At 56.3% G+C, this 12,864-nt stretch overlaps 1 protein-coding gene across 3 annotated transcripts in view; it reads left to right on the forward strand.

The window, feature by feature from the left end:
• Positions 1-1,321: 1,321 nt before the first annotated feature.
• ETS1 (ETS proto-oncogene 1, transcription factor) overlaps positions 1,322-12,864 on the forward strand; it is a 45,404-nt gene continuing 33,861 nt past the window's right edge. For all 3 annotated transcript variants that reach the window (XM_033081852.2, XM_033081853.2, XM_033081854.1), the window contains exon 1: positions 1,322-1,419. In XM_033081852.2, coding sequence (XP_032937743.1) covers positions 1,350-1,419 — 70 coding nt within the window. In that variant the 5' untranslated portion in view covers positions 1,322-1,349. The remainder of the gene's footprint in view (positions 1,420-12,864) is intronic.

The following is a 12,864-nucleotide window of genomic DNA, read 5'->3' on the forward strand; positions in this document are numbered from 1 at the left end:
TTGCACAAACTCTCCTGCTATAAATACGCCCGTGGTGGCTGAGAAAGGCCCCGCTGCAGAAGCGAAATAATCTGAGCTGCAGCTTTGCATCTGCAGCTGATCTTTCGGGGCCTTGGGAGGTTTCAGGGGTGTTTGCAAGCGGGACCCTGGTCCATCCCAAGGGCTGGGCAGTGACCGTGACCCCGGGCAGCTGCTCCTGCGGGCCTGTGCTCACTTGAGCCCATCTTTGATGAGAGCAGCCTGATCTGTGCCGGAGTCGGAAGCTGTTAAAGACTTTCGGAGTGACAGAACCACAAGAGCTGGTTGCTAATGACTTTTTTTCTCCGTACCGGTAAGCTGACATCTGTGAGTCATACTCTCCTTCTGCTGTGCCGTTTGTGGTCTCCAGTTTGTTCTACCTAAATACAATCAAACAGATTTCATGTGAAAACCGATATTCTTCTGTTAACTCCATGCCGTGCTGGCATGACACTCATCTTGCATCTTCAAGATGCTTTGTATCCAGTCAGTTCCCAACTCTCTTTGGCCTCCCACCTCCACCAAGCAGGCCTGGGAACAACCAGCCCTGGTTGTCACCCACCACAGCACAACGTGCCCTGCTCTGCCCCGGCTGTGCCCTGAGTTTGGATGTGCTTGCGGGTGGGAGAAGATCGGGCTGCTCCAGGCAGGACGATGGGGATGAGAAGGGGTGATGGAAATGTGAGAAGGCGATGTGAGCATGAAGGGGTGATGGGAGCTGAGGGGGTGAGTGTGAAAGGCGGCAGTTCATGTCGAGACAGGCAGGGTGAACACAACTGGCCTGGTTTCGAGAACCATCGGTTTCACCAGCGGCTCCAGCCAGGGCTGCCTGCACCAGCGTGTCAAACTCTTATCCCGTCGTGTTTGGGGACCGGGATGCGAGCAGCGGTCGGGGCGGAGGCGCCCTGGACGCGCTGCCCCCGCTCCATCCCCGGACCCCCGTTCCCCCGGCAGCGCCGGCTCCGCTCCCCGCAGCGCCGGGCCCGGGGCCGCCTCCGGGGCGGGGCGGGGCGGGTCCCTCGGCCGCTGTCACCGCTCGGGGCCGGCCCAGCGCCCTCCCCTCGGCTCAGCCCGGCCGGGGCGGCGGCGGCGGGGACGGGCGAAGCGGAGCGGAGCGGAGAGCGCAGCGCAGCCGGGAGCGGAGCGAGGAAGCGCGGAAGGAAGGAAGGAGGAGGAGGAGGAGGAGGAGGAGAAGCAGGAGGAGGAGGAAGAGCAGCGGCAGGAGGAAGCAGCGCCGGCCGCGCTGCCCCGGGCGCCCCGCTCCGCGCTCGGCGGGGCTCAGCCGCCGCCCCCCGCTCCCGGCGCGACGCCCCCGCGGCGCTGCCCCAGCCATGAAGGCGGCGGTGGATCTCACCATCATCAAGACGGAGAAGGTGGACATCGAGCTCTTCCCGTCCCCCGGTGAGCGCCGCGTCCCCTCCGCGCCCCGCTCGGCGCAGCCCCGTCCCCTTCTCCCTGCGGAGGTTTGGCGGGGGGGAGAGGCTTGCCCGCGGCGGAGGGGGGGTCACAGAGCTCCGTGTGGGTTTTTTTGGGGGTGTCTTGTGCAAGGGAGCACGGAGCGCACCCCCAAGTCGCAGCGCAGCGGCGCCGCCCGGGCTCTGCCCGCTGCCCAAGGCGAATTGACTTTCCGAGCGCTTTTATGACTTTCCATCCCCCTCCTTCTCTCAAAATCCATCCCGCCGCCCTTCCAGCCTCCTTCCCTCATGCTTCTGGCATTCTTGCCGGGATGTAGGGAAGTCCGTCCGGCGGGGAGGCAGGAGAGATGCGCTCCCCGGGACTCCCCGCCTGTTCCCATCGTTAGCTGGGATGTGCGTTCTCCCCATCCCAATGTCTTGTGTGGTCCAGGCGCTCGTGGTAGTTGGGAAACACAACTCCAGCAGTAACTGCTCTGGATTTAGCACGTTTAATCCAGGAAAACCCGCCGCTTTGGTTTTTTTTTCCGCCCTTCTGGAGCTGGAGATATGAGTGGAGGGAGGGTGCAGAGAGCAGCACGGTACTGAAGAGAGGCGAGAAGGGTTTTTTTTGTGTTGTAGCGGCGAGTTCAGCTGCTGCTGGCTGTGGGTACTGCTCCGAGCCGAGCCCTGACCAGAATAAGGGCTGCTCTTCACACACTGGTGGCGTCTGGCTGCTCGCTGACCCGGGCGCTCAACTCCTCTCTGCCCTGCCCAGGCGAGGTGGAGGATGGAGCTTGGAGGACCCGCAGGAAAAAAACAAAACAAAACAAAACCAACCCTTTCTCTTTATAAAACGAGTCCTGTTGCTTCATCTCTCTCTGCTGCAATTCCCACTGCGCCAAACTGGAACTTTGCTGGATTTTGTGCAGCACCAGTGCGGTGCAGAAAATCAAGTTAAAGATTGAGTTGTACGTTTCTCTGCCGGTTAGGGAGTTTCTAGGCAAGCCAGAAGGGAGGCACAGCTCCTGCAGGCATTGGGATTTTGGGCTGCATGTGGAAATAAAATGACAGCTGAGTGCTGGAGCCTGTGCAGGGGTCGGTGTTTAGACTTCAATAGGTGCAGCATCAGCTGGGCTGCAGAGAGCTCCAAAGGCAGCACCCGCCTGGGCATCAGCCGTCCATGGGCTAGGGAGTGTCCAGTGCCGAGTGTCCCCCTTGGGATCCCTCCTACTCCCAGGTGTGGCCTGGGGGGCTCCAGGCTTCCAAATGCTCGAGGGATGCTGAGGGTGCTCCTACACAGCTGAAATGAGGGGCTGCAGTGGAGCTGAGTTTGTGCCTCTTTCCTAAAGCTTTGGTAAAGACTCATTCCTGCCCTTCAGCCCCTGAGGGCAGCCTGTTTGCATAGAGGGGAGGAAAACGGGACAGGAATAAACACCCGGACCATCAGGCTGGGATGGGGTCTGCTTTTCACTCCAGAGTAAAGTATCTGTTTGAATTTGCACTCTCCTGGTGTGGGTGAGAGCTCTCACAGAGACTCTCTGTGCCCTGGGTGTCTGAGCCCTGGAGCAGTGAAATTCCCTGGTGCCTGAAGGGAGGGCTCAGAGTTTCACCCTGCCTTAAGTTCATTTTCTTCTGTCCCTGAAAGCTCTTCTGCAGCTGATGTCAGCAAACAGTTCTTAGAGCTGACCCAAAGTTTAAACTTGGGCAGGAAGGAGGCTGAGAAACACAAACCCAAGAGGTAGAGAAGAGCTGCCCCCCCCTCGGCCTCAGCTGCAGCCGCTCCTGTGCTGGTGGCTGCGCTCGCTGGGAGCCACAAAGGTCAGTGCTGTCAATTAGCTGGCTTAACCTCATTTCCCCTCCAGCTCGGAGAGAACGCTGCAGCTCTCTGGTTTGGTGGGATTGATGGTGAGGGAAGGAGTGTGGATGCTGCTGGGTTGTGTTCCTGGGAGGGAACATCACTTCTGTCTGCTCCCTGATGGCTCTTTCAGCCCTGAATCTGCCACCAAATATTCCCATCGTCCTTAATTCCAAAAAGGGCTCCAGCCCCTTGTCCCTTTATAAAGCAGCTGTGCCCGATGTGATCCATGGGTTAACCTTGGGCAGAGAGGGTCCCTGCAGCCAGAGGATTTCAGTTGTGCAGGATGTTTGATGTGCCCCATGGAACTGCACCTCTGTCCCCTCTCACCCCACAAACCAAACCCTGTTCCACTCCACACCTCTGCCTGCAAAAGTCCAGGGAGATTTGTGGGGTGTCCCAAGGGTTTAAAAATAACCTGGAAGCGATGTGGAGTTGTAGGAAGCTTCCAAAACCAAACCCCCCTCCACCCCCATTATTACCATCAGGAATGTGTGAGATGAGCAGGTCAGAACCAGAACCCTGCAGGGTTGGGTTCTCCTGCAAGATACAATTCTGTGTGCCTGGATATTTTTATGAGGATGTGATGGAGAGGGTGGTAAGACCACTTGTGGTTGTACATACATGGCTGATCCACCAATGGCTTGGTGGGCTGTTTTCTGAGACAGTAAAACCCCAAACCATGCAAAATTCAACCCCAAAGGGAACTTCACCTGGGGTCTGGTGAACGCTGCCCTCCACAAATCACTTGGTTTCCTGCAGCTCTGCCAAACTGCGTTTGCTGGCTGTGGGTAGAGTGAGAAGCAGCTCCCCAGTCCTTGCTGGGAGTGAGAAGCAGCTCCCCAGTCCTCACTGGGATGTAACTGCGGCTCCCAAGCACTCATTTCTTGCTAAGGAAGCTGCGGATTTGCCACCCCCGAGGTACCAGAGCAGGGCTGTGCTCCCAGATGTGGTTCCAGGTGGAGCAGGGATGCCAAGCTCCCCATCCTGCATCCAGCCCTCATTTGCCTCCTTTCCCTGGAGGTGTGTTACGGGAGCAGGGCTGGATTTGTTCATGGAAAAAGGATTTGCTCCGTGCACACGCAGCCCAGAAATCCAGAGTTTCGGCTTTTCGGCTCTTCCCATGCCTACCCTGAGGGCAGCTGGGACATGGACACGTTGTTTCCATTGGCCTGTGCGTGGGTGGCATCCCAGGGGTGTGTTTTTATCTGGCAAGAGCCTTTCCCTCTGTTTAGGATTCGGGACAACATCAGTAAGGGCTGAAGCACGATTTTCCCTTCCAACCCAAACCTGTGTAAGATTCTGGTTCTCCTGCTGTGGGGGGAAGCTCCTCCACAGCTTCCAGCTGCTTTTGGATGTAGGACCTGCCTGAATCGTGTTTCTCCCCCTTCCCACAGCCAGGTCAGGCTTTGCTTTCACTTTCAGCACAGACAAATACGGGAGTGCGCATTCAAAGCGAGCCTGGCAAACGCAGAGCTCCTCCAGCGAACCTTGCCTCGGGCAAGTGGCAGAGAAAATCCCTCTTCTTTAGGTTTTAGGAGGGGATCGAGGACAAGTTTGCAGCCATCCCTGGCTCCCTGTGCATGGAACGGGGTCACAGCGGGACCAGCCTGGCCAGCGGGGTCAGTTTGCTGAGCTGGTCGGGGTAAAAGTGTTCAGGGACTTGGGACATTACTGTCATCCCAAAAGAAAGGTTTGATCTGCGTTATCCTTGCAGGGCTGAGCCCTCCAGCTGTGCCAGCTGCCGTGTGACTCAGTTTCCCTGCTACTGGCACGTTTTCTTTCCATGCGGGATAAAACCCAGCAGAGAACTCCAGCATTCCCCTCCCTGCTCTGGAACGTTCTCTGTCCCTCCCTCGGCCTCGGCGGCGCTGGGAGAGCGCTCACCTGTCCTGCCGGGACACTCGGGATGCCTGAGCCTGGAGAAGGGAAAGCACTGATTGGTGTTTCCAGGGATGCAGGGAATTGCACCCGGGTCTTTTGGAATGCTTTGCTCTGAAGTGCAGCCAAGGTGAGAGCTGGGGATGCTCTGTGTGGGCTGGAATGATCAGCAGCGAGGCCGAGGCTCAGAAATGGAGGGCTTGGGGCTGCTCTCGCATTTTTGGTGCTGATTGCCTGCGGAGGAGGTGAGAACTCAGCTGAAGAAGAGCAATTACCTGTGTATGCGCTGACAAAATGCCCATTACTGTGGTATCCAGCCGGGATGCGGGAATGAGAGGTTCCCAGGAGGGGGGACTGCCTGCACTTGGCTGCCACCGGCTTCAGCTTTTTTAGTATCAGCTTCACACCAAAGCTCTGGAAGGGGTGGAAAGAGGGCAGAGCTGTCCTTCAGGGACACATCCACCACAGCGCATCCCTGGGTTTAACCTGCCTAAGGGAGGCAGATTTCCAGAGAACAGGAACAAAACCCCGTTCCTTTCACGTTTCCATCCCGAGCTCCCCAAAGCACGCACCAAGTGTGTAATTACAGTGTCGTTACATGAAGTGGCCCCTAATTTGCCATGTAATTACAGCGTGCCATGCTTTGATGGGCCTTGCAGAATGCAGGGATAACACAGGCTCACGCTGGAATGCTGTGCTCCAGCTCTCCAAAGCGAGCTGCTGAGACATCCTAAGACTTCCTGCACTCCCAAATCCAGAGCAGATTGCTGGCAGGCACGCAGCGAGTGGCTGGGACTCCAGCAGGACTGTGGCATGCTGAGTTTTGCCACGGGATTATCACAGAATCCCAGAATGGTTTGAAGATCTCATCATTCCACTAGGACACCTCCCACTAGCCCAGGGTGCTCCAAGCCCCGTCCAGCCTGGCCTTGGACACGTCCAGGGATGGGGCAGCCTCTGCTGCTCTGGGAGCCAGCTCTGGATTTGCTGCTGGGGAAGTGCAGTGGCTGCAGCCTGGGATGGACCCTGCTGTGTGAGGAGCTGGGGGCAGTGGGTCAGGCTTAGGGTGCACAGGTTGTCCCATAGGTTGAACCCTCAGGTGGGTGTGGGTGAGACCAGACTGTCTGGATCTGTGTCAGGGATGTGAACTGGCAGAACTGTCACCCTAATGGCTCTTGTCACTTGTGGCAAAATCTGCTGGGATTCTGGGGAAGAAGGGAACAAATCCAAGTAAATCTGTCCCAGATAAGGCAGGAGAGTCTTTTCCTTTTGTCAGCTGGTCCTTGCATGGCACAAAGTGAGTAAATCTCATGATTTAGGACAGCAAGTGTCACTGCTGTGTCTGACCCAAAGGATGGAGCTCTGGCACCCTCCAGGCTGGCAAATCTTGCTTGGTAGGTAGGCACAGCTGGGTAGGAGTGTGCCAGGACACTGAGGAGGTGCACGAGGAGGGGATGATCTGCTTCATTTGGGCACTAAAATTCCCTGGAGCCAGGGCCTGACTGTTCATCCCACTGTGGGAATTGGGATATTCCATAGGTGCAAGGTTGTGCCTCTGTAGGCACAGTTTGCTTTTTGCCTGGGAATTCCTGTTGAATTCCAGTGTCTCTCCAGTGCCTCCTGGTGCAGCTCCCAGCCCCATCCCAGCAGGAGCCAGTGGCACAATCTGCAGCTGATCTGAGCAGCACAGCTGTCTCACAGCCAAAAGTCAGGCCTGCAGCCCTTTTCTGTAACCCCATGCCACAGTTATCCATCTCAGCTCTTTTGTTCCTCTTCCGTGACTAAGCTGCTCGCTGCCTGTGTTTCTTTTTTTTCCTTTCATTGTGTAGTTTATAATCTTCCAACAAGATACAGACAAAAATTTGTTTGCAGTGCTGGCCAAGAAGGCTCTTGTTTCCCTGGCACAGGGCCATGCTTACATCTCCAGTCAAAATACTGCTGGTTAAACAATAAATATTTATTGATTCTCCTACGAGCTCCTACATTTTTCCCAGGTGCAGTGGAATTTGAGGGGGGAAGCACTTGAGTGCTGCCTGTGGCAGAGCTAGGAGATGGCTGTGGAGATAATGGGCCCGGAGTGCAGGATCTCTCCTGCAAAGGTGACCCTTGGAAAGCTGGGATGGCTCCTGCACAGCCCTGCAGAGCTGCTCTCATCCCTCCAGCCCAGCTTCCCCAGCTTTGGACATTTGTGCCTGCACGTTTCTGTGGCAATGATGGGAAAATGTGGAAATCTGCAATCGCTTGATGTGCCTGAAAATCTCCTGGAACGGGGGAGGGATGGACACAGGGTTGGAGGCCAAGTGAACAGAGATGGCAGAAAAAGAAATAAATCCTTGAATCCCAGAGTGGTTTGGGTTGGAAGGGTCCTTAAAGCTCATCCAGTTCCTGCACCAGGGGCAACTCCCACTGGACCAGGTGGCTCAGGGCCCCATCCAGGCTGGCCTTGGGCACTGCCAGGGTGGTTCCAGTTTGTAATTTGGTGCAAAGGCTCAGCCATGGTGTGTCAGTGCAGCCACCCCGGCTCTGGAGCCCTTCACAGGTTGCCAGTGCTGCCTTGCAGAGCCCTCAGGGCTGTTCTCACAGCTGCTCCAGGGTGCTCCATCCTTCTCCAGAGGGGTGGCTTGCTCAGAGTAGCCCTGGATGGGTCAAACCCTGCTCTCCCACTACTGTCTCTTTCTGAACTGAAACTCTCATTTGTATGTTGAGGTTTTGGGGTTTTTTTTTCACTCAACTGCCAAAAATCCAAGACCTGATTTGCTGCTCTGTCCCATGAACAGCACAACTCCTGGGAGCAATGCTCCCTGTGCAGGACCAGGGAGGTTTTTCCCTGTTTGTTCCCTCCCCTGGCTGTGCTGACCTTGCACAGTTTCCTGGCTCTCCAGGCTGTGTCCAGCTCCGTGCAGGGCAGGTGGACCTGGAGTCTGCAGGAAAGCAGGAAGCTGGTGCAGCACAGTCCCTCAGTCCCACATCTGGTTCCTGGAGCCTGTGGATAAATATAACCTGCCAGAAAAATATCACAAACACACCGAGAAACAGCAGCTTGCTTTCCCAGAGAGGAAAATCCCCTCTGCTTTGGGAATGAGGATTGGAGTCATTGTGATGTGGATTGGGATGGGCAAAGTCCCAGGGCTCTGTCTGGGTCTGAACTGGGCTCTGGGGCTGCAATTTCCATTCATTCCTCTCCCATTTGCTGCTGGGCACAACAACACCTACTCCAGCAATTCCCTGCTTACCAGCTTTTTTCCTCACGTTTAAACTTTTCCTGTAAAGCCAAAAGAGGCAGAAACCTCCAGCTCAGGTGGCTGGTGCAGGAACCCCGAGGTTATTTGGGCTGGAACAAATGTCCTGGGAGGGTGTGCAGGGAGCACTGCTCTCCTCTGGGCTGTAGCTGTGTGTAGGAGCTCTTCCCCCTGAATCCCATGTTTCTGGGATGGCTGTGGGGCTGCAGGCTGCCTCCTCACCCCAGCTGAGCATCCAGAGCTTGTTAATGAACAAAATGCATTTTCTTCCATGGAAGGGATTCTAAATTGGCTCCACATGGATTGTGTAGGTTGTCGCACTTTCCCGGAGGGTGATGGCATGAGCAGGAATGTGGGATTGATGAAAGAAGCCAGACACTGAGTCAAAGCTCCCCCTCTCCCCTCGCCGTGCCCCCTCTCCCCCCATCCCATCTCAAATACTTGACGTGATTCCAAGGCATTCTTCACATGGCTGGTGGGGAGCGCAGGAGAAGCCAGCCCAGGCACTGAGCTTTTCTTAAAAAGCTTTTTTCTAAAGCTTTGGGGGTCTTTGACTGCAAAAGATGTTGTGAATGGGCTTAATGAGACCTTGTTTTTAGGGAAACTGAGGCACAGTGCTCCCATTCCGCAGGGTCAGGGAGGTGGGAGCATCCTTAGCTGAGTGCTCCAGATCTCCCTCTGCTCGCAGGATTCCCATTCTCCATGGTCTGTGCTCCACTGCTCGGCTCCTCCCTGGCTCCTCACGGCAGGAGACAGGTCTGGAGCAACCCACCCCCCAGAATTCCCAATTTTGGGGTGCTGGGTGAGTGACTGGGGCAGGCTCAGCATCCCCTGGGAACCACAGCAGGATGGGGCTTGCTGGGATTGCCAGTGGGAATGGCCCTGCAGGATAACACTGCTGACTCAGGGACGCTGCCACTGCCACCAGCAGACCCCAAAAGCTGCAGCTGGACACTGGGCAATGCTTTGGGGGTTGTTTGCTGTTGTTTTCCCCCCGTTGTCAGCATTTTTTATCACAATAATCAAACTGTGGCTTTTTGACCCACATGAAAGTTTTTTGCAGAGGTGCCTGCGTGTGTTTGTGCAAAGCCACTGAATTTTGGTCATTGCTCTGGAAGCAGAAAAGGGGATTTTTGTTTTCTTACCTTTTAGTTTTGAGCAATTGTTTATCGAAACCTGAACCCTCTGAAGAAACAACTTGCAAAAGCTGAGTAGTCCTGGCTTTTTCCACTGGAAAATTAAAGAAAGATGGAGTGGGACACGTGAAATTAGGGTCTTTTTTTTTTCCCTTCTTTTTTTACCCATTATTGTTAGAAGCGGTTTGAAAATGCAATGCCAAGAGCTTTCTCTTTTCAAGTGCTCGAGGCACGTTACCCAACTGCTCCATCCCTCAGACTGCTCCATGAGGTCAGCAAACGCAATTCCTGCTGGTGTGCAGCTGGAAATGAGGAAAAACTCCTTTGCTCAATCCCTGGCACCAGCCCCAGGAGCCCAGCAGGTTGGGAGCTGCAGCGCGGTGCCCTCAGCCCGTGGCATTTCCCAAGCCCGTCCTTGTGAAGGGCTGCCAGCGAGTTTGGGCTCTGGGAAGGCTGGGAAGGCTGGGAAAGTTTCCCTTTCCAGCGGCAGCAGCGGGGTTTGGGATTCGGAGCTGTCCCGGTAGCCGCGGCCCGGCGGGGCCGCTCCTCTCTGCGGCTCTTTCCATCCCTTTAAGCGGCTCCAGATTTGAATTTGGCTCCAAAGGCCGGAACATGAAAGGCTGTTTGCCTTCGAGCGGGATGACTCGCACCATCCCTGCTTCCGAGCAGCCGAGCCCGGAGCAGCCGGGGCCAGACGGATCCCATGGAGTGACCCGAGTGCCCGGGGGAGCGGCACGGCGGGATGGGACCGGAGAGATCGGGGGGATGGGGATGGGAGAGATCGGAGGGATGAGGATAGGAACGATCGGAGGGATGGGATGGGAGCGATCGGAGCGATGGGGATGGCAGAGATCGGAGGGAGCGATCGGAGCGATGGGACGGGAGCGATCTGAGCGATGGGTACAGGGAGGGATCAGCAGGGGCTGTCCCGAGCTGTTGCACCCTCGGGCTAGATCCTTTCCTCCGTTTTGGCATATTCAAGGGCTTCTGGCTGCCCCGTCCCAGGCACTCGCTGAGAGGCGAAGTTAGGCTGAAAGAAATTTAAAAAATGAAAGAAGAAGGGGCATAAAAGCTCTGAGGAGAAGGAGGAGAGGGAAGGGCAGGGAGGATGATGTGCCTTTTAGCCGCGTGTGTAACTAGCTGCTCGCTAATCTGGTGACTAAGTCCGTTCGCGGCTGCCAAGCTGGGATCCATCCCCAGCCCAAGGCTCAGGAGTCATCGGGTCCCCTCCCTGCCCCATCCCGCGCCCCGGCGGGCGCCAGCCCCCCCGGCCCCCCGCGCTCCCCATGGCAATTTATTTACTCATCTGGAGGGCACAGCCCCGGCGGTCTCTTGACTCAGCAGTCCGGGGCCGATGGGAGCTGCGGGAGCAAATTCCAGGCAAGAAATAATCTCATGACTTGTCTCGGAAAAGATTGCTCCGCAAAGATCCCCTGACGGTCACGGAGCGCTCCGTGCCGACCCCTCTGGCAGAGCCTGACCAGGCTCCCGATTTCCCAACCTCGGGCAGCCGGCCAAGGATCCCGGGGGGACTCACTGGAGCTTTCTCCCTTGGAAAAACAGGGATGGATTCGGAGATGGGGACGGCACGGGGGCCTCGGAGCCGATGCCTGTTCCCATGGGACACAGGGACAGGGAGCTGGAGCTGGCTGTCCAGGGCAGGGAACCCAGAGCTTGGGGCTATGTTGGTTTTTGGGCATTCCTCCTTTTCTTCCCCTCCACTTGCCAGGGAGGGTTTAAGCCCTTCCTTCATCCCCAGGCAATTTTGGTTCCTCCATCTGTGTTTTTGCCCAGGCACTGGCATCAGCTCTGGGAGGGCTGGCACCAAGGATGACTTTCGAAGCACATTTATCCTTTTTTTCTCCCCCTCGTGTTGGCTCTTTTTCATCCTACATTTCTCTCATCCTGGTCTTTTTTCCTCACCTCCTTCCCATCCAGAGTTCCTTCCCTCTCTGAGGGCTCTTGGGAGGTCTGGTCCCATACCCAGTGCCTTCCCACGGGTGCTGGAAAGGGGTGGGATTACACCAAGCTGGCAATTAAGGATCTTTCCAAACCTGCATTTTGCTGGGAGGAAAGCCACGGGGGTGGGCAGGGCTGTTGGGCTGACAGCTCCTGTCCCTTCTCCTCAGCTGGGACCAAGGTTTGGGATCACACAGCTCCTGGGACTATCCCACCTCCCTGGAAGGGAGCTGGTCCAATGCACGGTGCCCTTGGAGATGAAGGGAGAGGAACCAGCCTTGGATCACTGAGGAATCACTCCTGGATCACCAGGAGCTCGGGGCCAAGCTCCCAAGGGAATCTCACACCCCTCAAACCACACATCCAAGTCACTGCCAAAACTCCTCCAGCCTCGTTAGGGTTGATGGAGGATTCCTGGAGTTCCTGGCAAGGGCTCCCAGCTCCCGAGTCCCAAATGCTGTCCCTCCACCCCCTCCTCCATTGAGTCTCTCCTAAAGAGCCTCTTGGCTCGAGCAGCCGAATTCAATCAGCCCTTTCACCATCTGCTCCCAGGCACTTCTGCTGGGGAGGGCTCGGGGCCAGGGAGGCTGTAATTCCTTAATAGCTTCCGGATGCTTCGCGGGGTGGATGCGAGGCCTGGGAGTGTCTCAGCCTCTCTCCCCCAGCCCTCACTGAGTTTTCCAAGCTCAGGCTTTCTCTGGGCAGACCCCAGCACCTCCAGCCACTCAGATTTATCCCTGCCTGCCCTTCGCTCTTCCCAGCTGAGGCCAGGAGGTGACATAATCCCATCCTGGACAGTGCTTGGCTCTGGGATGGGGATGACTGAGGCTGATGGGGCAGCCCAGCTTGTCTTTGGCCGCCTTCCCCAGCTCACTCCCACCTTCATCTTCCCAGGGCTTGGTCTGGCCCAATCTCTGCACTGGTCCCTTCCCTGGTGGGAAGTTTCCTAGAAGTAGGAGCTGGAAAAGAAGAACTTGCTAGGGTAGATTGGGAAAACCCTCATTCCTGTGCCTGAGGATACTGGAAGCCTGGATGTTGCATGGTGTAACACATTTGGGCAAAGCCCAGGAGCCCTGTGCTCAGGGATGGAGAGGATTAATCTTGGGGCTCTCCTGGAAAATCCCCTTTGTTGGTTTTCTTGCTTTCTTAAAAATGAATAAAACCAGGAGAATTGTTCCTGAGAAGTTGTGAAATGAAATTACTTTGGCACTGCTGTTTCTGAGGCTGGCGTGGGCTGCAGAGCTTTGGTTTCCAGGTTTTTCCCAGGCCCCTTCTGGCCTCCATCACTGGGGGAGCTGAGCTTGCACAGGGGGCAGGGAGGTGAAATGGTGCAGGGCTGGCAGAAGCATCCAGGGATGGCCTTGTCCCTAATTCCCTGCTGA

The sequence above is a fragment of the Catharus ustulatus genome, chromosome 28, assembly GCF_009819885.2.
Source record: "Catharus ustulatus isolate bCatUst1 chromosome 28, bCatUst1.pri.v2, whole genome shotgun sequence".
Lineage (NCBI taxonomy): Eukaryota > Metazoa > Chordata > Aves > Passeriformes > Turdidae > Catharus > Catharus ustulatus.